This window comes from Diachasmimorpha longicaudata, chromosome 9, assembly GCF_034640455.1.
Source record: "Diachasmimorpha longicaudata isolate KC_UGA_2023 chromosome 9, iyDiaLong2, whole genome shotgun sequence".
NCBI lineage: Eukaryota > Metazoa > Arthropoda > Insecta > Hymenoptera > Braconidae > Diachasmimorpha > Diachasmimorpha longicaudata.
This window is the reverse complement of record NC_087233.1, coordinates 4,658,275-4,683,101: the sequence shown is the minus strand read 5'-3', so window position 1 is coordinate 4,683,101 and position 24,827 is coordinate 4,658,275. Positions and strand designations below refer to the sequence as shown.

General features: G+C 41.5%; 1 protein-coding gene across 8 annotated transcripts in view; it reads right to left on the bottom strand.

Moving 5' to 3' along the window:
• Rab26 overlaps positions 1-24,827 on the bottom strand; it is a 99,264-nt gene that overhangs the window by 32,294 nt on the left and 42,143 nt on the right. Inside the window, exons 2-3 of one of the 8 annotated variants that reach the window (XM_064127602.1) lie at positions 24,575-24,732; positions 1,266-1,324 (exon numbers count right to left, since the gene is read on the bottom strand). In XM_064127602.1, coding sequence (XP_063983672.1) covers positions 1,266-1,324; positions 24,575-24,578 — 63 coding nt within the window. In that variant the 5' untranslated portion in view covers positions 24,579-24,732. Of the gene's footprint in view, positions 1-1,265; positions 1,325-2,532; positions 2,886-4,059; positions 4,081-24,570; positions 24,733-24,827 lie in introns of those variants that run through there. The other 7 variants (XM_064127610.1, XM_064127608.1, XM_064127605.1 and 4 more) reach the window with 7 other exon arrangements.

The following is a 24,827-nucleotide window of genomic DNA, read 5'->3' as shown; positions in this document are numbered from 1 at the left end:
TTTTAGGATCATCGGGGAATAGTTATTTCCCAAGATCTTCAGGAGACAATCTTCCAAGTGATTTCCAGTCTGGCTGCGAAGGACAAATCCCTCCCCCCTCTCTACGTCTAAAAAAATGTATTCTACTGGTTTTGAAGCAAAAATGATTATCCGAAGATCTTCAAAAATGTCTTCTGTAGATCTTCAAAAATTGGCTTTCGGAGATCTTCAATGGAATTATTTAAATCCTCACCAATCAAAACCTGTCTTCCAAAGATCTTCAAAGCAAATCTAAAGATCTTCTGAAGATCTTCCAAAAATTATATTCTGTAAGTGTCAGTTGTATCTGAAAGCCTCTCTTTCCGAAGATCCTTTTGACTGATCACCGACATCTCTAGATTCTTCGACGATTCTTCTGAAGATATCGTGAAGATCTTTTCCCACAAAAATCTATCCCCTGAAAATCATCCAGAAAAATCGCTTTGGGTCATCCCAGAGGTCTTCGGAAGAGCTTTTCATGATTCTTCCGAATGTTTCTCAACGATCTTCACCGGCCAAAATTCATCTCCACACATTCCTATTCGATTATAAATAGACGCTGGGAAGAGGGTAATCTTCATGCTGGCAAGAAGTATTTCCCGGATATGACAGGGTTGCAATGTAATAAGAGGAAATCATCACCAACATGATTCACTCAGTCAAACCAAATTATCATCCAGGAAGCAGATACACCGTCATTCATAGCCTCAATTTGTCCATTGACCGAGTGCATCCATCCTACCACGTGAGCCCAAAGTTTAATCGATCACGTCTGTTTCACAAGGTACCATCAAGTGCATCGGAAGCATCGGGCAAACTGTGACGTTGTCGGATGTCGGCTCTGTTATTGGTATTATCGGTGTTTCCGGCTTGTACGTAAACACCACAGGGGGATTTACTCCAAAAGAGACACAAAGGCTAGTCAACCTTCCAACCGACAACGAATAACTCGGACAAAAAAAAAAAAGCCAGAGGGAATTTCTTTCTGACCCTTCCGCACCCCTCAGAGGGATTACGTGAAATTGAATTAGTATCAATGTCTTTGATATTTTATATCGTTTGTAAAAATAGGTGAACAATGGGAAGGAACCAATGGCATTTGCTGGAGTGGAGGAAACTGGGTGAATAGGGGATGAAAAATAATTTTGAAAATTGGAAGCGAAAATTTGTTTTGTGATGTTTGTTTACGCTCTCGATATTTCTTGGCTTATTCGAGATATGGTACAAGTTGTGAAAGGGTAACTCACGTTTAGGGATGATGAAGCGGTGAGGGTTGTCATTCCCGTCGCACCCTCTCGCATGGCGCCTGAAATGATGAACAGAATTTTGGTTTTTAACCGGATTTTTCTGGAAAATCAGAAGGTTTTGAAGCTGCGAATTTCGAAGGTCTCTAAATGACTTCAGGGAAGTCTCAACAGAGGACTTGACGTCTGCAGGACTTCTAGAAGTCCCAAACTTTATGACTTGGAAGTCTCACATTTTTGAGAGCTTCAGTTGAATTTTCCAAAATTTTTATTTGCGACGAGACGCCCTCGACCAGAGACCGGTAAACTCTTGATTCTAAACTCATGAAATATAAAGTCTTTCGTTTGGACTTCAGAAAGTTCGAAAATTATTCCTACCCGACGAGTCCTTCAAAAGTCGCAGTGAAAACCCCCCAAGTCCTCCTGCGGTACCGTAAATTCTAAACCCGAACTTGAGCGTTTCACATTGAGCCCTTTAAAGTCTCAGTTGACGCCATAAACCGAAGCTTTTCAATGACTTTCGAATGAACCAAAAATCTCACCCTCAAACCCTTCAAAATTCCCACCCCAATCACCTCCAAACATTCCCATTTTCCCCCGGAATTTCATACATTCCCTCAACAATTTCAATTATCGTGTAATAATCCCCACTGAAGGGTTCACCTGGGGGCACAAGAGGCACAAAGAGCCCCACTGAGGGTTACACTATTCAAGGACCTGTACAGGATATTCGATTGTTCACGGATTGGTATCAGCATGCGTTTGTGTTGGATACATTTGCCCTCAGCACAAGCTGCAAACGCACGCATCGTATCGCCATCAAAGCGCTTGTCTATATTTAGCTCTGAGCCCTCTCAACAAACCGCCCACACTCACCACGCATTTTGAATCAGCACTTGTCGTGCCTTTGAAAATATTCATTACCATTCCAACATATGTAACCCCCAATAGCCAATGGAAACCCCAAATATTGATAAACTCATAAATAACGAATTTATCGGCAGTCGGTACTTCAAAATTCAATCCCATTAGCCTAATGGACAAATTGGCTAACGCAGCATTGGATCAGTGTAACCATCAGGATCGTCCGGATCATCATCCACCCCACCCCCTCCTCCTCCCCCACCCAACGCCACCCCCTGGAAGGGGTGTATTGTGGCCAGCGAATGAATTCATCAATTCCAAAAGCTAGATTATGACAGCATCAACATTGATCTACCATTCCGACCCAGTGACCGTGCCCCTTGGCCATGTGTACATCATCAACTACCTGGTATTGGGCTGTGATGATGGGCCCACTGATGCTGCAGTAATCACCTGATATGGTAAACTCTCCGGTAGGAGTTGACGAAACAATCGAATTTAACAAACGCCAACTTCGAACTAGGTTACGTTGAATGTTTTCCTGTCACCTTCACACGTGACACAGATACCAGAAGTTCTTCATTAGTTCCACTTGACACTTGACAATTGGTCTTGAGTATTGTCTGTTGGCGGATACGTGGCTTATGCTGGGGCTAAGCACTTGTACTGTCATCAGAGGTGACAGCAATTTTATTTATAATATTATTCAAACGTATTTGTGATTGAAAAACGCCACGACTCAGCTGGTGGACGATAGCACTATCGCTCACGCATGCGCAATTGTCACGGCTAATGCAAACTCGATAGCCCAGTTATTGCGTCACACCGTGCGCTTGGGCAACACGTGACGCCGAAAATTGGCGGGAAAACGTGGACAACGTGATGTCTGGAGTGATAATCAGAGGTTGATGGGTAGATTTGATGAGCTGTGACCGTGAGGTGATGTGTGGGCTTGAAATTTGGGAACCAGCCTTCTGAAGAAGGTGTTCACGACGTTTCCATGGGTCAGCCTGATACCCAATGATGAAATGATTCATTTACTCCGACGGTGATACCTTGGGGATCGATTTCTGACGGCGGATGTAGCGTCGATATCGCAGTAATTACCTTACCCTTCGGGACGTGTTGCCTAATTTTAGCGGGAACTTTGAGAGGACCTAACGTCGGAACCAAAAACAAAGAAGAAAATCTCGTCCGACATGTTCTCCGATTGATGTCTAAATTCGGAAGCCGTAAGCTTCCTGAGGGATTCGCCAATCGATTCCCCTTCAATCATAACGAACAAACTCCCCACCTCCCCCCTCATCCCCGCGTCGTGCCCAGAATAAGAAGGCAATAACTCGAACAATGGAAAAACCTCAGTTGAACTTTCCATAACTGATAACCGACGGAGACCGCAATGGGTCAGAGTCCGACGAGCGCCCGCATATTCACGAATGCCGTAACAGCCGATAAAATCACCCACCGCTATCAGGATTTACCAACCCCTATTTGTGAGTAGCAAAGGGGGCAGAAGCAAGCGTCAACGTGGGTGGGCGGTATATAATGACGTAGACTTGCGCGGCCCTCACTCAAGCACAATATCTTCAATACCCGAGTGCTTCCCGTTTCCACCGCAAGATGTCGTTGGTAATGGTCAACGTGAAGCGCTGCTCATGCTTCATGACAAAGCCAGTACAAATCGAAATCGTTGAAAGCCCTTTCATCGTGTCATTTGCATGTTGAAATACTCCGGGACAATCGGCTGGACTTCAACGCCATAGACGAACCCCAAAACCTCCGCTGATCGGGAAAATTTCGCCAGATACGCTGGCGAAGCCCTCGAAGAGCAAGACCCAACATCGCTATTTCATCCCAATGACTCAGCAATCGCACTTATACCATTCGTCCCCCGGAATTCCTTAAAAAGCAACTGAAATTGTTTGTTACTCACCGCGAATATTCTAGAAGGAATTCTGTCTGGGTACCAGCTGTTACTGGCGTCGCTCTGTGCTCCTGATACCCGTAAAAATGGCGTCCGCCGAGGCACATTTGTCCCCCTCGGCAGCCAGCGTATCGCCGACCTAATGCTCCCCACCTGCCGGATCCGCCGAAAAATCCCATTATCCTCATCACCACCTGTCCATCATCATCATCCCAACAGTTCCTGCTATTGTCCCCTCCTCCCCTCTTCCACCATCATTTTGCGTCAACAGCGGAGCCAGAAAGAGGTGTTTGTACGCCTAATAATCCCCGCCCTCGGTTGCCTGGCGGAATAATCTCGATGACGCCGTACCGACTAACCACGGCCCGTCCAAAGGTCGAGATGAACGTCGGTCGCAACGAGAAAGCCGAATAAAGTATGAAGAAACCATTTCGAGGAAGTGAATCTGTTCTCCTGATATCCAACGATTACAGTCACGCGGAACTACCTCTTCACTGGCGTAGTTTCTGATACACGTTGAAAAAAAAAAACATGTTCGTGCCAGCTCTTCATGGGAAATCCTCCTGGTAGAACAGTTGGCCTAGCCATTAAACCAGAACGAAGCGGAACGCATTAGCCTTGTAACCGAGGAGGTTCGTCCGCTTGTCTCTCCTGGTACTTCAGCTTACGGATGGCAATATTGGAGGACCACCGGTTACATGAAGTCGTGCCACCTCTTCGGCGGATGGGAATTGCTGTGTAGTTTTTTTTTTGATGAAATCCTGGGAGAACAGCCAACGACAGCGGCTGCGTCACGGTCGGCGACAAGGCGACGCGCCATCTTGCACGTCTGCGTCTCGCCGCCCATGGGATCAGGAGAGCAGGAGCTGGTGTTGGGAGGTGAGGAGCCGGGCGATCGTGAGAGCGATACCAGTTGGTGTTTTTCAGGTTGGGTGATGCGAGGGGGAGGATCGATCGTGGGGTGATGGCACGGGAAAACGTGCAGATCCTCGCGGATTCTAGGATGTTGATGATTGAAGGCGGGATGTTGTTGGGGGTAATGAGGACTTTGGGGGGTAGTCGGCGGATCCGAGGTAAACGGGTCATGGAAGCCATTTAAAGTGGTGATGATTGCAGATGGGGATAAGAGGATTGTCCGGGATCTCGAAAACTTGAATCTGCTGTGATGTTTTGGGAATGAGGGCAGGGTAAACAGTTGATGATGATTTCGGTTGAGTTTTGCGGACAGAAGGGGCGGTGGGAGAGGGAGGAGATGGATCATGCGGTGATGTTAAGGAAGAATCGTTACATGTCCTCGCGGATTCAATCGAAGTCTTGACGATTGAAGATCTCATGGGATTCCGCATAATGGGGGGAACTTAGTCGAAGGTGAACACGTGCTCTCGCAGACAGAAGGATCGGTTTAGTAGATCTGGTGATGAATATTTGAGATTTGGTAGGGGATTCGCTTGGCAAGATCTTCCAAGATCTCCAAATCTTGGATCCGCAGTGTTTGTCGTGAATGAGGCCACTGAACTCTTCATGGAATCAGCCGATTGTCCCGGAGGAATCCTTGATGAATGGTGAAGGGAGATGGATCATCTAATCATGCGGAAAATCTTCGCAGATCCGTGCAGATTCGATGGTATTGTTGATGGGTGAAGGCGTCTGATGTCATTCCTCGTAATGAGGACGATTTATTTGGGTCACGGGCACGTGTACCCGAGGGAAAAGATCGTATTAGCAATTCAATCGATGAAGATCCGAAATTGTAGGAGATTCGCTTAACAAGATCGTCTACAACCTCGAAAACTCGGATCTAGAGTGTTCTTTCATGAATGAGGCCACTGAAATCCTCAATTCTCCTTTCAACTCAACAATGTTTCACCGCCCGACTTTCATTATTCAATTTCCACCAGGCGATCTCCATAACTCAGCGAAACCCAAATACCAAATTCCAGAGGTTCACTTGCTGGTCAGCCATTTTCCCGGTGAAAATCGTATAAAATCATGATTTATGACCGCAGTATCATACGATTTAGCGGTTCACCTAGATACGATCGCACTCTAATAAAAATGTCTGATGAACCGCGTCCGGTTATCGACTTCAAGGCCAAAGTTCTAACTCAGAAAATTCCTCTCCGAACTTCGGGAAAAAAATCTACAACTGTTTATCAACAGATAATTCACACGATGTTCCTCTCGTCATTAAGATCTATCTCATGATCAGTTCACACGTCGCGTTACGTACAAGTTGATTATTTGCGCGATTCGTTATTTACAATTAGAGGAACTCAAAAATTTGGTACTAGAAGACTTGATGGCACGTCATTCGCTCGAACGAGAGTAGAAATTTTGTAGATCATTTCGGTGATGATTCAATCGCCAGTGGCTTCATCATCACCAATAACCACTTTTCTGGTCTCTAAAACGACAAACAAAAATTCTGAACAAATATGTCACTGACTCTCACATCCTCAAAGCCGATGAACCACCACACAAATATAACATTACACTCCAGTGATACGAAGCGTGCTCGTGCGTATGTACTCACCAATTACAAATTGGTTTCTTTCATATATAATGAATCTACGTTTTTCTCATGTTTTTCTTGTAGTCAATAAGTTTAACATTGTCCCCTCGCTCTGTATATATATAATAGCTAAACAAACATGTTTAAAAAAAATAATCATCAGCACCAATAAATCATACCGATTCATGTCCCTAGATGTTGTTAAGCTGATTTGGGGGAATAAAAAGTCAGAAAGGAGGAATTTGAGGCAATACATAATGGATAACCAACTCCCTTTGCAACTCGCTGAAAAGAGAACGCTTTTATAACGCACCACACCGCTTGCTCTCGCCATTTACGGAAGAAAACGAGGAGAAGGCTCCTATCCATTCTCATCGAGGTAACATGACGCGGAGAAAGTCGCCCAAATGAATTCAATCGTCTTATTCTACAAATATTTTCTACTCTCATTCGGCGTTCATCAGTAACGTAATTAATCTTTCGCGTTCGATTCTCATCGATTGGAAAATTATTTCGGAAAATCGAGTGAGAGAAGAAATTAAGTGTACGATGGTATGAGTTGATGCGGGAAGTAAATGGACTAATTTAGGTTTAGGTCAATTAATTTGCAATTAATTTAAAATTAATTGAAATTAATTTGAATTAATTTTCAATTAATTTAAAATTAATTGACTGAAGGTATCTGCTGAGAGTGCTTGGTATGTGTGGAGAAAAATGAATCGTCTGTCTACAGCTGTTTTTAGTTTATCTCAGTATGTTATAGTTTTTATAGTTTTTCTCCGAACAGCACCGAGATGTTTAGAATGGTTCTGATAAATAGAATCAGAGAAGAAATAGAACGGAATGAATGAACAAGGGCCTTTGGCAAATGGGTCTGGAGTGTGAAATCTTTGGTCACTAGGAGTCAGTTGATCTGGAGACATCATACGAGAAAGATTTACCTTCTGCGTGCGATAATAAGGAATTAAAGTTGATAGTTAAATAGTTTTTATATTATTGAGACAATCCCTGTCCATAATGGAATTCTTAATGAACAAATTAAGGGTTATTGCGGGGATAGAATTTAACAAGTGGATTATTTCGTTGAAAATCGCGTAATAAATTTATTTCTGGAGACGATCTTCACGAAATGATCGGACGAATCATCGGAAGATCTTAGGGGACAATTTGGGTTTGAATATGGATTTGGAGGAGGGTTTTTTCCAAAATGGTTTCCAAAAGAGAATTGAGATCGTCAGGGGGCGCTTGAATTGTGTTGGGAAGATCGGAAGATCTTCGGAGAAAGATGTGGTGACTCTTTTGATGATTTATGGTGGATCTTCAGGACAAAAATTAGTCTGCGGGAGTTGCTAATGGTAAAATGGTACCTGACGGTTTTATGGACGATAGCAGACGTCATCGTCACTGATGATCACCTGACGGTGGTGTTTATCTGACCCGATGGTTTCTCATTTATGAAGTCATGCTTATCTAGATCATCGATCGGTAGATCGTCGGCATCTTCATCTGTAATTTTGCTTTGATGGCATCACATTAGGTCATCTTTCGTTCGATTCACTCGTAAATTTCGCGACAACTGATCGAGGAATTCGGTTAATTTTGTCGAATAAATTCAGGGGACTTTTTTCCGATCTTGTTGTTGATGTAAACGAGTATTCGGTGATAATTACCGAATCTCGATTGATGGAACACGTCGTGAAGTTCACATCAACCGTTCAAGATCATCGTCATCACGAAGAGACATTTCCACGATAAATTACCGGTGAAATTTCCTGAATTATGGAACATAACGGAGAACGAGAAAAGGTGATGATGATGTGGGTAAAATTGCGGTTGTGAGGGGTAAAAATTACCGAACGCTTCACCTGAGTGAACATGTCACATCTCAACTGAGTCATTCGTTAACTGACAACAAATATTTAGTCGCTTTAATTTACTGAAACGAGATAAAACAATTCAATCCTATTTCACACCCGAATAAATTAATGTTATTATCCTATGATGTCCTTTTTCTCGGAGAGACCGGTCTTACGACAAAAACTCGAGATGACTATTAACAAAATAATACACGGAAACAAATTTTGGATTAAAATTCAACCTCTAAAGGGCGAACCGTGGGACAAAATGACAATCAATCACTTGTTCGGTCAAATTTCCTTGGAAAAATGAACCTGGAGCGGCAAATCCTTTCGATAAAACTCACCCTCGTGCCTCCTTTCATCCCCTCGAGCTCTAATTATTCCCTAAAATTTCTTTCCCCCATAAACAAATGACAAAACCTGAAAATAAAAAAACTACAATGTCGATGCTACGGTCTTCGCAAATTTCACGTTTCATCTTCCAATTGACGAGTGCTCTCGAAGTGCCAACACACCCTAAAAACCATTTAATTACTTTTAAATGATAGTTTAATTAATTTATTAACTTAACTTTCAATAAATATGATTGAACAATGTGATTCACCAGCGCTCACCGTCAACAGCCACCCAACCTCGTTAATATCACCAAAATTCTGGTATCAGTCCACCTCCTTCCGGCCCATTTCGCGAGCCCTCGATAGCACATCCCAAGGATTCGCCTAGTCTCACGGATATCGACATCAGGAATACATTTTTCCCTTTTTTTTTTTTTTTGCATGGAATAGGCGAATCGATACTCGAGCCCAATGCCGGCTCTCGTTTTTCCTCAGCGCGCGCGTGAGCGCGAGCGAACGCCAGTGAGCGAGAGAGGGCGCCAGAGGGAGAGCGAAGTGAGCGAGATAGAGAGGGGGAATGACGCGCCAACACACAGATGTATACAACGCCCGTGGGGAGATAGAGGAAGGAGGTTGAGAGGAGGGAGGTTGGCAATGGGGAGGGGGGAGGAGGGTCACTGACATCCGTTAGAGAAAGAAACGCCACGGCGTGCCTCGTCGACCGAGAACACAAGAACTCTCACGATTATCTACTGTACATAACACTCCGGCCATCTCGAAAAAGCCACTCGGGAGAATAAATAAATAAATAAATAAAATACTGAAAAATAATCATGAAAATAAGAGCAGTGAAAATCTACATTCGTGAATCGCCAAGTTTACGGAACAAGCGCACACATTTCGAGTTTAATTCCGTTAATTCGATCGATGATATCGGGAAATTCCGCGAGTCCAATTACCCAAGTTCCGAGGATAATCAATCCCCCACGATGAGGAATGTATCATTTGGGGTAATTGGGGGTTTATGGGTGAATTTTGGGGGGTGGAATATCAAAGGAAATGGGAAAATAGGCGACACGTATTTTTTTGGGCTCAAAAATAATTAATATTTAACGAGTTCAGACGACTAACAAGTTCTGTCGCATGACGTCACGGTGATACGCACATGTACCATCCGCTGTGGTGTCACTTGTTGATTTTATTTGTTATTCCGAAAACGCGTTGTACGGTTCCGGATAGTGTTCTACAACACAAATACTACAACTCGATTTTCAAGATGACGTCAGTTGAACGCACCGATTTGCAAAAATGCCTCCATCACTTTTTTCCCGATGAGTGACTCGAAAAATCATCCCCCAAATATGAAAACCCCATTAACTTCCATCCAACACATCACAAGCAACCCTTGAAAACATGAAACCGCCTCAACCCAAAATGATCTACAATGATCTATCCCCCAATTCAGGATTTTCTCCCCAACTACTCAGGCAAAACCCCCAATTTTTTTCCCCTCCAATCAAACATCCCCCAGCCCATCCCTCACCCTCAACTCCCCCAAATTTTCCTCCTCCCTCCCCTCAAAAATCCAACGATCTACAAATGATCTATAAAAATTCACTGACGATTTTCTCCTCAACCACCGACGCGAATTCCATTATTTTTTTTCCCCTCAATTCGAAATTTCCCCATCCACCGAACCCAACCGGTTTTCATCCCCCTCCTCCCCCTCTCCTCGCCCCCTCCACCCATCGAAATATTTCAATATCAAACAATTCAGAATAGGAAGTCACTGAGTAATGGCTTTACCAGGTCAATAGATGAACGCGATACCATCTTGAAACATAATGAAGTCTTAAAGTAACATTGTATTAACCCCCGTGTGAATTTGCATGCGAAACGCTTTTTGTGGACCGGTTGAGAAAGAGACGGGGAAATTATTGATTCGCAGGTGGGTAAACCCTCTTTCCCCCCTCGTCGCCGATCCCCTCCTCCACACCCCCTTCTCACTCATCCCCTTCACTTTGGGATTCTCTTACAATACGATTTATTACGCAGGACCACCTGCCTCAAACCCATCCAAAAATCTCAATCGACGCCGCAACTAGAACAAACGATGCGCCAAGAGGATGGGGTAAGACGGACCGGATGGTGGCTCTTCCGCTTCATTAGTGTCTTCACATATTGTTTTGCTTGAGCAGTCGAGAGGGTGGGGTCATGGCGGGAAGGGGGGGGTGTACTGCGGTAAAGGAGGGCTGTGGTGAGGTTGGGGGGGAGGGACGAGGAGGAGGAGGAGGGAATTTGTGAGGAGTCAATTTTCAATAATTGAGGATCAAGGACTCGTGTTTTTCACGTTTAAATGAAGTTTTATTTGATTGGATTTTATTTTATTTTTTTTTTCATGGTATATTGTGAACGTTATTTTTGTGGAGGTTAACTTCAAGGTCCAGGCGGAACAGTCTCACGCGGCGGAATAAATCTCAGCTATTTTTGTACTTCGGTATTATCTTAATAGATGAGCCACATCGTGTGAAACCGGACGCCGAGGGGTTTTCAGTATTCCGGAGGGGGTCGAGGGGGATTTGGTGGTAAGAGTGAGGATATTATTGGTGAAATTAGGGGTGGATAGGGATTTTTGGGGGAGGAGGTGGGGTGGGAGGGAGAAATGTTTTTGAAAATAATTCGGAGGTAACAGAAAAACTGGTTGAAAATGACGTCTTTTCTGTAATTTATTAAGTCCGTAATTTATTAATTTGCCAGTCAAAATAGTATTCGGTAAAAATTATGGAAGAGTTATGTATTTTTTCACTGAACGTTCCATAATTTTTCTGAAATGTTCTGGAATTTTCCGGAAAATTCCTGGAAAAAGACGGAACTGTTCCGTAATTTTTACCGAATGTTGTTTTGACTCGTAGATTATGGAACGAGTACGTAATTTTTTAATTATTTTTCTGTCTGTGTGGAGAACTTACCGGGTTCGAAGAGGAAAATCGGATCAGCTGGACAGCCAGGAAAATTCTTGAGAAATGAATTTATTTTTATTTATTTACTTCTCCCGTTCAATAGAAAACGGGCCAGTTGTATTTTCATCAATTTACGGGTAAAACTTGTGACATATCGAGTGGAGGTGACCAACTTTGGTTGAATGGTCAGGGAGAGACCCTGGATTTCGCAAAATGGTGAATAAAAAACGGGAAAGTGGGGAGAGACACTCGATAAATTCTCTTTTATTACGAGTGCCACTCGGGTGACCTGGCGTCCTCGTTGTATTCCATTTACATCGGAAAACCCCTTCGCATGCACCCCCCCCCCCTTCCTCCTCTACCCCCCACCAGTGCCCCCGTAATTCATGAGGAATATGAACAAAAAGCCCGAGCGATCCTTGAAAAAAAAAGATTTTCATGAAAGTCCATCCTTTTGTTGATGATTTATTAATGCGGAAAAAAGGGGAAAAGGGAAAAATTGACGGAGAGAATTTTTAAAGGAGAAATTATAGGGTAATCATTTAATATTTATTAACACTTATTGAATAATTTAGTCGAGCTGTGGATGGTTCGTTCAAGTGAAGTGTTCGGTAATTGTTACCAAATGGTCAGTTGAAAAAAAAATATTTTACAAGGGTTGTACAGGTCGTTATGCAAGGGGTTGTAGAGATCACACACGAGGAGAAATTTTCACAAAAAATTACCGGTTACTATCCGATTAATCGTGTGATATGACGAGTGATAAAAAAAATTGATGAGAGGGTGCGGGAAATTGAGGTTAAAGTCAGTAAAAATGACTAGACGAGTTCAGTAATTTTAACCGCCCACAACTGCAATTTTTACCATCATCATCACTTTGTCTTGTTCTCCGTTATGTCCCATGATTCATGGAATTTCACCGGTAATTTATCGTGGAAATGTCCATCCGTGAAGACGACGATCATAAACCGTTGACGCACTCTAATCTTTTTCTAATTGAATTTTTCCATCTTAATTAACAGATAAATTTTCACTGCATCGCTTCTAGTCCGACGACTGCTTCAAATAATTAATATGCCGCCTAATGAAATTTCGTTATCGACTTAGGAAAACTTGTAGATCCACTTCGTGAAAAATTCAAAGTCTGATGAGCGACGAGATCGACGTCGAACGGCTGATGCAACAAGTCCTCTGACGTAATGTTCGCCGATTATTGTTTTGACTCCACGAAAAAAAAATTTTTGATAAAAATTAGACCTCTAGAGGACGAAACGGGGGATAAAATAATGATCAACCGCTTTTCGCGTCAACATTTGCAGAAAAAATTAGACACGATGAGAGGGTAATTTTTCTCATAAAACTGACCCTCGTCCCTCCTTTCACCCCCTAGCTCTCTAATTATTACCTAACATTTATTTCCGTGAGGCACATTACGGGCCAGGTACCTCACAAAAGGAATTTCTAAGCAAAATTACGGTGCTAACACCGGAAATGCGGCAAAACTGCTGATCGAGAAAAATTTCCAAAACTCCTAACACAGAAAATTTTACTTTATTTTATTATAAAGTTTATTATAAATCTAAATATTTCCCGAACTTCACTGAAAATTCGCTCCAAAAATCCCCAGAAATTACATCCTATCACCATTACACTTGCCTCCCCCTCGAGGAATTATAACATTTCCCACCCCCTGTATCACAATTTTTCTCAAAAATTTCCCCATTTTCACAATTTTTCCCTTCAATTCCGATCCCCGGCGCCGTAATTTCCCCCCGACATTTTTCTCCGACCGAAAAATCAGTCAGGAACCTCTCAAACGTCCATTCCACCTCCTCCTTCTCATATTTCCCGCGCACTCAAGCGCCAGGATCTACCAGGAGCGCACGTCAGCGCCCCCAGCACGCCATCAAGGACATCCTCATCACCATCAACTCATACAAAATCCCATCTCCCCTCCCCCTCCCCCACCCCTAACCAACCAACACACTCACTTCAAAAACACGTTCCTTCCTCACCCGAGACACCTCGTGGCGTCTTCGAGGATCAGACGAATGATGGAGGGGAAATTTTAACGCGTCTCCAGGACTAAAAGGACTCGAACAGACGATGAGACTCGTCGTATCGTCGCGGCGTAGGACAATGGAGTCCTCGTATTGGGACCAAGGAAGCAGGATACTGCGGCAGTTGGTTGTCGCGTGACCCGGTGAGGTGGTTGGGGGTGAGGGGGTGGAAGGTATACAGCTGTGACGTATGGTGGAGGCGGAGGTGGATTCGATCCCCTCGGACACGCGACCAAATCACGCAACCAACGGAATAATCCACGCACCGGTGAATTTGAAGTATTTGAAAAATAGGGGTGTGGGGGAAATTTAAGGGGGACGAGGGGTTGAAGGGGTGGTTTTGAGGGATTTGCGATTTTTTATGGGTGAGAGGTACCCGGATTTTTGAAGAGGAAATCGGATTTTCGGAGGATGAAGAGAATTTTTTTGGGGGCGGAGGGGATGAAATTGTGAAATTTTTGGGAGGGGATTTGTGGGATGATCTATTTGGTTAATGACATGCGTTGGGTGGTAATGAATGGGAGATTTCGAGTCGACTAATGAGGGGATATTTGTTAATGGTAGGGTCGATGAGATGAGAATGAAGGGAAATGCTGAGGGAGGAAAGGAAATATGAAAATTGGGGAAATGGTGAAGGGGGGGGAGGGATATTAGTTTGTTGATTATATTTGTTTTGAACAGACAAATGCCCGGAGTTATGCAGAGAAACTTTATTTGTTTAAAAATGATTGAATGAAAAAAATGGCGGAAGTTTCCGGGGGAAAATTTGCGGTAAATTGTTGTCAGGAGAATATTTAATTGACTAAATTATATTTTTCTCGGAGTTTTTGAGAGGAAATTTTCATTGAAATGTCGATGAAGGATTTAATGGAAAATTGTGTGGGGAAAATCATGGAATAAGCCCTCGGTTATTGCGGAAATAGTTATGGAATGGGCGAGAAGAATTAATTACGTCGAATGTGTGATAATTATTGGGGAAATTGGTGAATGGGTAATAGGTGAAATTAAAAATTGTCGAGTGGAAGTACATTATTTATTTTAACTGTCGTCGATTATGATCATGAGAAACGTGAAATTAAAAGTCATTTGGAGCCACATTATCTGAATACTTCACATTCTGGGTCGTTAAATTGTTGATGATAGGAAAGATCCAATGGAAATGATGACTTAGTGAGTTCAAATTGACTGGAACTATTGAATTGAAGAGACAAACCGGAGAAAATTCAAAGAAATGAATCGGGATTTTCATTTCTCCTGAATATTCCCGATCTCAAGGAGATGATTAAATGGAAAAGATGACGAGACATGTTTTTTTAATAATTTTTATGGCGAAAAATATTTTTTTAGTGTAATTTCAAAGGAGATTGACAACTTGTGTCTTTCGTCGTGAAATTCTGAGATTTTTGGGCCTGAATATCTCGAAAAATACCCAAAATACAAACTGAAACCCCAAATCAGTCCTGTTACATCACAATGATGATGAAATCATCGATAAATATCGATAGCAACCCCAATATTTCAAAATAATGACGAATTACAGCGCAGAAAAACGATCGACACCCGAAATTTGAAGCTTCTCAATTTTTCAATATATCTCAAAAACGACTTCTCGGAGCGAAAAATATCAAGCAACATTTTTTCTCGAAAATTAAATTCTCTAAAAAAAATGTCTTATCACATTTCCTCCTAAAACTCCCCCCTGCGAAGATAATTCCCCAGGTACGCCGACAATGTCCCGTAACTAAAAGCCTCGCCTCCCTTTACCACCTTAATTTTCAAATTATCTTAAGAACGATTCCTCTGACCGAAAATGACCAGATAACATGTTTTCTCCAAAATTAAATTCTCCACAAAAAATCTCTTATCACATTTTCTTCTAAAACTCCTCCCTGCGCAGATAACGGCCCATTTACACGGATACTCTTCAAACATCAAATCTCATATTCTCGCAAATCAAAATAATTTTCAAAATTTCTCATTCATAACCCCTCAATAATACCCAACGAAACTTCAAATGAATGATTCAACCCCGAGGAATCACTCGGGGAATGGCATTCCGCCAGAAAAACCGCATTGAGCCTGTGGTAGCCACCCGCAGTGGCCCCCACATCGGCTCAATTTTATTTCGAGAGACGTATCCCCTTCTCCTCTCCACGTACACGAGAGCCACTCACTCGATGCATTACCGTAATCATCCGATTTTCATGGCCAACATCCAACCAAAACAGACAAAGAGAGATACACATACCAACGAGACGAAATAAACCGGGAGGAATTCCCCGGAATAAAAAAAATCCGGAACCAAAACATCAAAGTGGCCATCAAAAATGAAAAATGACTCGAAGAAAAAAATATTCATGCGAACGCGGCCAAATTTTCTGATAAAATCTGACTCTCGAATTGAAGAAAGTCATAATCCGCTTTTAAACTCAAATATTTGGAGATTTTTTTGATAAAATTGTCGAAGAAAAAACTCCAGGAAAAATCAAGTAAAATTTACTCTACAAATCTCAAATTAAATGAAACAAAAAAAAAAATCAATTGACAGATTGTTTAAGGGGGAACAGGAGATTTAAACAATTTTCTTTTTTTATTAAAACGTTTTGAATGTTTGGAACTAGTTCTACGAAAAATTTGGACAATTTAAATACTTTTTAGTCCTAAAATTAACTAACAAAATTCCAATGAAATCACATGATAATTGACTCCACTCCTCTCAATGAAAGTCCACCTTGTTCTCCACTGTTACCATTCCGAGAAGTTGTTGTTTGATAAATATAACAAGCCGACTAGTGTATCTCTCCAGATAGATAATAAGTAGATAACATGCGAGCGATTTAACCCTGTAACCTTCGTATACGTTATAACCGGCTCGTTAATAACGTTTCGCCCGGAGGAGGCACTGGCCGGAATTGAGTGAAAAAGTTGTGTTTGTATTACACTCGCGCATGTTAATATCCGTGCTAACTAGGTGAATAAGCCAGTACTGGGGCTTCACTGAGCCCGTGAATTAGAACGAGTTTCTTCGTATATTTTTTTACCACGAGAGACCCTTATTTTTTGAGAAAGGCCTTCGCCGAGGAATTTTTCGGTAAAAAAATTCGATGATTTTTCGAACGGACGACACTGGAGAACTCTTCCACTTCTCAACTATAGACTGGAGAATCGAAAGTACTCCCATTCGATAGATTGAAAAAATTATCGTCTGAATAAATAAAAAATCTCTTCGTCTTGTGAATTTTCGACGAAACAATTAATTTTTTTATCAACTTTTAAAACGCCAATCAATTATTCAGGTGGGGTTCTAAAAATTCTGGGGCAATACAGGTCATTTTATGAGTCAAGTTCATGGTGTATTCTCCCCCCTCCCTCCCCCTGCCCCTATTGAATGATACCCCTATAAATTTTTTATTTATTTTTTTTATTTTTTATTTTGGTCCAATCGCGTATTCTCGCGTCTTCTGATTGCAAAAGAATTTTGAAGAGGTTCCTTTCTGTCCTGAAGTGGCTCATGTGGAGGGTTCTAGGGATTTCAGTGAATTCCTAGGATATTCAAAGAAAAGATAGGGGAAGTTCCCATTAGATAGAAAAAAAATTAGTTATTTATCCCGGAATTATATCGAATAAACGGGGAAAAAGTTTTCTGACTTCCAAAAGGTTTTTCCGCTGTATCTCAATAAATATTGGGGCAATACGGGTAATTTTGTCGTGGAGTTTAGAGGGAATTTCCCTTACTGAATGATCCACCTAGAAATTTCCTAATCCGGCCAGTGTTCCCCTAGAAATTTCCCCCTTTCGTTTTAATTGCGCAGTCGCGCGGCTTTCGGTCGTAAGAAAATTTTCGAAGAATTTCTTTTTACCCCAGAGGAATTTATGTTGAAGTAGGGCCCACTATAGGTCCACTATATAGGACCCTTAGTGGACTTCTAGGGTATTCAAGGAAAAATCGGACAATTCTTCATAAATTGAAGGGAAAATCATTCCGAAGAAACGCGCGACAATTTGATTCGCTCCCGAAGGGTTTTTGGGCTGTAGCTTGAAAAATCCTGGGGTAATACGGGTCAAACTTTTGCTTACCCCTATTTGAGATTCTACTAGCTATCAAACGAACCTCCTAGAACCGCCCTATGCCCTCCCTTTCTCTTCAAATCGCCGATTCCGTAGTTTTTCCCTCATAAAGAAATTGTCGACACTTTTCTCCGCACCCTAGAGTCGCTTCTGCAGGACTTTCTAGGGGCCCTAAGGAATTCCTCTCCAAATCACCCAAAAGACCGCCGAATTTCTCATAAAATAAAAAAAAAAAATGGTTTCGCCCGATATTTTTTTCCAGAAAATACGTTCGAACATCATCAGCTCCCGAAAGATCTTTCCGCTGTATCTCGATAAATACCGGGGCAATACGGGCCGTCTTTATATCAACCCCATGGTGAATTTCCTCACCTATCGAATGAACCCCCTAGACACCCCCTATCACCCCCCCTTCCCCTGAAAATCCCATTTCCCGCGTTTTTCATCGCAAAAAAATTCTCGGAGAATTCCCTTTCCCTCGTGGACTCGCCTCTGCCGGCGATCCTAGGGGCCCTAGGGACTTCCTGAGGTTATCGTGTAGTCGGCAAAAGGGTTGAGTGTAATAACCATTTAATACAATCTCGGGTAAATCGCTTGGTCGAGGGTTGCAAGTGGTGATTCTTTTCACGGATGCTCGTTCATTAGCTCGGCAGTGGCCCTTTCCTTGCCAGGGCAATATGGCGAACGGTGAGATGATGCGCGCGCAGTCAAGCCGACGCTCTCTTACTCACCCTCTCTCTCTCTCTCTGTCCCTCTCTCTCTCATTTTATCATCGTCGTCCCCTCGTTCTGCCTTCCAGCGGTGCGTGATCCGCCGATTGCTCTCGCTTTCTCTCTCATTCTCTCTTTCTCTTTCTCTCTCATACTCTCTTTCTCTTTCTCTCTCTGTCCCTCCCTTTCTTTGTCTATCTCTCTCTCTCTCTCTCTCTCTCTCTCAGTATCGCAAGTATTTTTAGGCCCTCCTTGTCACGTTGGAATGGATATAGCCGACGATCAGCTGCTCTCGATACCGCGCCACAACGATTCACCGCCTTTGTGCAGGGTTTTCCGCTGGGTAATGTGCTGCCCTCTAGGATTTGCTGGCTTCGATGAGTGCGTGGAGTCGAGGGGATCCGCCAGTCTCACTTCATTCCACCAATTTTTATTTTTTTTTTCTCATTTTTTGGGGAGCGGAACTCGATGGATAAAAGGGTTTAGGAATTCTTTGGAATAGGGGCGATAAAGGAGGAGGGGCGGAGGGGAGAGGATAAGGGGAGGGGTGCAGGCATCTTTTAATCGTCATTTTAATTTTAGAGGGAGATGATTAGTTTTGGGGTAGATTCGTCGCTTTTTGGAAAGGAGGAATTGGTAGGAATTTTCAGGGGTTTTGGAATTTGGGGGTGAAGAGGTGGGGAAGGGGGCGGGGATTTTTTAATCGGTTGGTTAATTTTAGATGGAGAAGGGTAGATGGGGCCCTTTGGGGAGGAATTTTTTGGGATTTTTAGAGGAATTTTTAGGGAAATTTTAGGAGAGAAGATAAGGGAGGGGGTGGGATTTTTAGATTATGAGTTTAATTTGAGTTGGAGGAGTTTGGTTTTGGTTTCAGAAGGTTTTTTAGTGGAGGGAGAAAGGTCGGTTTGGAGACGATAAATAAAGGGTTTTATTTTGTTATGGAATTAATTGATTCATTTAATAGGGGAATTTTTAATGATTGAATATGTTTTTGAAAATTTTTTTACGGATTGAGGGATGACGCAAAAATCGATCAAGGATTTTTTTACATTAGGGATATTAGGATTTTTGTGGGGGAGATTTTGAATTATCCAAATATTGATTGGTCCCGAGAAAATTTCGAAATTTCTCGGGAACTCTCGGCTTCCGGCCCAATTACAGCCTAGAGATTTTTTCAGACATTACTATGATATCTGGGGACTTTTGATCATTTTTCGGGTGTTCTTCACCCACTCGGAGATAACTCAAATTTTCAAAATCGCAGTCCGAGGAATTTTACGGCTCTACTTCCTAATTTTTTGATTCCACCAATCTAGGAATTTTTTTTATGCAGTACATTTTTTAGAACTAGTAGTCTAGTAATTTTTGCACATACCCACCAGGAAAATTAAGGGTGGGAAGATGATCATATGTTTATTAAGCGAGTGACCCAATAAAGTAAATCCTCCCATCAATCTCGCATTTTTCCAGTCATTTGACAAGTCAATCAGGCACTTCCCTAACCCTAGGGATTTTTTTTCTCATATTTCGCGGCAGTCAATAGCTATTATTTTCTCTCCCTAGTAGTACACCCTTTGTGCACAATTAATAACGACCGAGATAGCGATAAACTATAAAAAAAATTAGCCAATTATATTTTTTCTTTAATATAATTCAATAAAACAACAATAACAACATAAAATTCATGGGAATGCCTTCGTATTCCCATCCACTCATTCCTCCGTTCTCTCGCTAATTTCAGGACATTGTTGTCTCTTCCATTATACCCGTGCGAAATGAAGAAAAAACACGCGGAGAATGACGAGAAAGAGAGAGTGAGAGATGAAGAGAAAGAGAGGAAGAGCATTAGAGAGATTACCGGTGCATTTTGAAGGAGGGAGAGATGTGTTACAATTTTTGACCCCTTGACAATTCCTCTGACACACGTCAGTCATGTATGAGACCGGAGTATCTGTTCGATCGACCCCTAGACAACGCGACCCAACCTTGAGAAGGAAAAAAAAAACCGAAAATTGCGGCGCTCTTTTTCTCACGAATGATCGAATTACGATTGATGAATGCCATTCAGCGTTGGAGTAAAATTCAAAATTAATGGTAAATCGTTAGTAGAAAATATGAGGTCATTTTTTGATCATTGAACAGTCATTTTGAATTCGAAGATCATTTTATCGGATGATAATTCCGCTTTTTGATGTTAATATGATGATATTTCAGAGAAAATCATCTTTTTAATTGAGTCTAATGATTAGGGAATTATCTATCACGATGGAAAAAGGGTTTTTTGGTCCTAGAAGCTAAAAAAAAATGTTTAGGTTACGATGGGAACACTAAATTTTTAGGTCGTGATGTAAAATAACGATGGGTTGATATTGAATTTTTTTAAAAACAATTTAACACTCTGAGGTAATTTTCGCTGGATTATGGAACGATCTTTAGAAGTAAATTTGATGGATAAAGTATATTTTACGGCCGAGGACGCGAAAATAATGTTTCAAGTTGAGATATAATTTTTTTGAGCTTTAAAAGCCACAAATCGAAAGGCTTTGACAGAAATATTTTTCAAATTAAGTCTTAATATTGGGATTAATTAAGCTGAATATTCCTCTCGCATCGAAAAGTCGTTTTTTACTCCTGGGAATAAAAAACAATTTTCCATCTCATGTTGTGACTAGACATTTAGGTCTTAACGTAAAAAATCGGTAAATAATTTTTTAATTTTTTCTGACTGAACAATAAATTTAAAAATATAATGCAATTGTTGGGGAATTCAAACCCAATTTTTTTGCAGACAATTGATAAGTAATAAATAATGCAGCCAAAGGCCTGACAATAATTTTTTCTTCAGTTCGATTCTGAGAACCACAAAGTTTGGGCTTTTTGAGTGGAGGGGGAAGGCCGCAGGCCCAGCCAATGAGGTGGATCCCACAGTCGTTAGGGATACGCTTAATTAATACGTCAAGGAGTTCACCACGAGCGGTCGAATAGGTGTCAGCGAGGTAATCATTCACTAGAAATAAATCATGGAGATTGAAATTTTTATGGTTAACCGATCATCGATTTTTCGGTGTCTCACATTTTCATCAGTATTTCAGGAACTAATGAGCCGATGCCGGCGAGACACGTCGCGTTGGAAAGCTGGGAAAATTTCTAATCAATTTCAATAGCATAAAAGTCTTTTATGGTTTCAACTCCTGCGTTAAACTCGAAAAATTATTTGAACTTAAAAATTTCCATTTCCAATTGTTTATTTCCGCAGAGAAAAATGCGTTATTTTTTTCAAAGTCTTTTCTAACACTATAATTTTTCATAATACAGTTACGACAGGTTGATGCAATAACTACATTTTTTTATATTTTTGATTTTTCCCAATTTGTTTATTTCTGAAATTTTCTTTTTCAATTTATATTTTAATTAATTTTTTTAACGTTATATGACTGTTAATTAACTTCTGGACTTCGATGGCCATTTTCCCGGAATCTCAATCTACTTTCTATTATTTATAAAAATAATAAAAAAACATTTCAACCAATCTCTTATTTTTTAATAATTAATTTTTTTTGTAGTCGAAAAATCGATTTTAATTGGAATGAACTTCATTACAATTCATCAATCGATGAAATGATATGCCTCCACCCCCAGTCACCCCAGTTCTTAATAAAAAAAAATACCCGTTAGACTCCCTACGGTACGACATTTTCTCCCCCTCCCCTAAAACCGTCCACTATTTTAACACAAACTCCTTGTGTTAAATTCCAGGTATGAAAAACGGGGTGGGAACCCTCGACAACCTGAATTCCCAACCCCAAACTTCATCGTCTCAAGTGTTCAAGTGAAATAAAAAAAATGGATGAATTTCTGTTCCAATAATTGAAGAGTGTAAATCAGGGGAAAACAAGGGGTGACATTGAATTATTTAGAGTGGGGATGAGAGAGTTCTAATTTGAGGAGTTGAAGGGAAACAACGAAAAGGGGCAAGTGTGGGATGGTAAGGGGTAGGAAGGGGGGGAAGGATTGTCGGGGCTGGGGTCACGTGCTTGACCCAGATAGCGTTGAGGTAGACATGACTGTTTTGAACGCGAGTCAAGCTCGCGGTTCAATAGACAATATATTATTTACAGGAGTTTGTCGAGGGCACGTAATAATTAAAAATTAATATTCATCATTTTCAAATTTGGCGGGCTAATTATCCCCAAATTTTCCAAACTAGACTTTTTTAGATAATTTTTTTTTAAGAAATTTCCAATTTGTTTGTGTTGAAAAAAATGAGATTTTTTTATTCTAAAAACTTTCGGGGGGAAATTTATGATGGAATTTTTTTTTAATTATTGTTCTCTTGTAATCGGTGAATTTTCCAAAGCAAAATTTTTTAGATAATTTTTTTAAACAAAAAACGCAATTTCCCATTTTTTTACACGACTTTCTGCGCATAATTTATCATGAGATTAAAAAAAAATTATTCATTTTGAGTGAATAGAACCTAAATTATAGGGCAAATGTAAAAGGATCTATAGATCAATGCCCAGTGGAATGATCTATGAAATAATCAATGATTTTCCAGAGAACTATCGAAGCAAAATGTCTCGTTCTTCCGTGGTCCCATCTGAAAATTCACCGACTTCAAGTAGTCCACCATAAACTACTCCATAATAATAATTTCACGATCTATCGATCTGCAAATGATCCCTAAAAAATTGAATCGGGATTTTCTCGAGAACTCCCGTACCTAGACACAAATTTTTTTTTCACCCAATATCAAATTCCTCGATCTCTCTAATGACTATTGACTCACCCCTCCACCCCCTCCCCCAATATTTTCCGCCCAAAAAAAGCCATCAATTCCGGAAAAAAAAACATCACAAGCCCTTCAGGACACAATTTCCGGCGGAAAAAATCGACAAAAAATACTTCTCAACTTCTGAACCAGGAGCAACCCCTCGACCAATTGCCGTAGCCTCCCCCAACCCCTGTAACACCTACCAAAAACCTAATAGTGATTTAATTGCCTCGTCGACACCTGCTTTTGTTCACTGTCAGTGAATTAAAACCGATTTTATTGGCCCCCATCGCGTCCTCTCCTGTCCTAAGGGCAAATACAACAATCCTGTATGCACTACAAACTACACACACATATATACACACTCACACATACCCCCTCAACCCCCCTATGAAAGAGCGTATCGCATCAGCAGGTCCCGTCGTCCCCGGGATCGTAGGGGATCACGTGCTATCCACATACGAATCGAGTCGAGCAAACGCGAGAACGCACACATTGCAATCGCGTGTGCATGGGCATGTGTGTGTGTGCGTGTGTATGTTTGTATTGGAACTTGTGTATTCATAGGAGTGCGTACGGAAACTAGGGGATACACCAAATCCCATCCCCATAACCAACCCCTCCCCACCCCCCCGGCACTGTGGGAATTTGTAATTGCGCGACGGAGAGTGCAATATGGGGGAAGGGGAGAGGGGGTTGTAAGAAGTATAACGAGGGGAGTGAATGAATGATGCGCAGATCAGAAAAAAAAATTGAAAAAAAAATCTTTTTCAACTGAGTGGGGTACAATCGACCGTCTTTGATCGGTAATAATAGGAAATCGGTAGAGTGGAATTCACCGATTTTTTTTTCATTTTTGAGACTTTTTAGGGAGCTTTAAAATGAGATTTGAGTTGACGAAATCGGATCGTTGGGAGGGAAGATATTGAGATTTGAAAGTGATTCGTTTTGAGGAGTTTCAGTTCGGGGTGCGAGCGATACGCAAAGTGCAGTTTTGCGGACGCACGTTGGGGTACGATTTTGAGGTGCGTGGAGGGGCTCCTGGTAATTGATCTATGGGGTAATGTAATAGAAATGCATAAATAGTTGGCTCTCGTAATTTTCCTGGTGATTGTAGTCGCGCGAGTAGAGCTGCGGGGGCGTCCGTAAAATCCAACTTTACGGACTGTGCCAGTGTTTTTCAAATAGTTTTTTGTAGTAAAAAGTTGAGTAAGTAATGATGAAAAAAATGGTATTTCGTACTCACTCATGCGAGATATCTCAACGCTGGTAATTGGCAGCAAGTGGCCTGGCCTGATGTTGTCAATCCCACAAATGGAATTTAATTCGATTTACTCGGTGAATAGAGACGGCGGCAGCTTCGGTGGATGATTCCACTGGTTATTCCCCGTATTCTCATCACCACTGAAACCAACGAAATCCCATAAACGATGAATTACAAAAACAAATCCATAAAAGTTCATTTCCCTTTATTTCCCCGATTTTCTTTCTCAATGGTA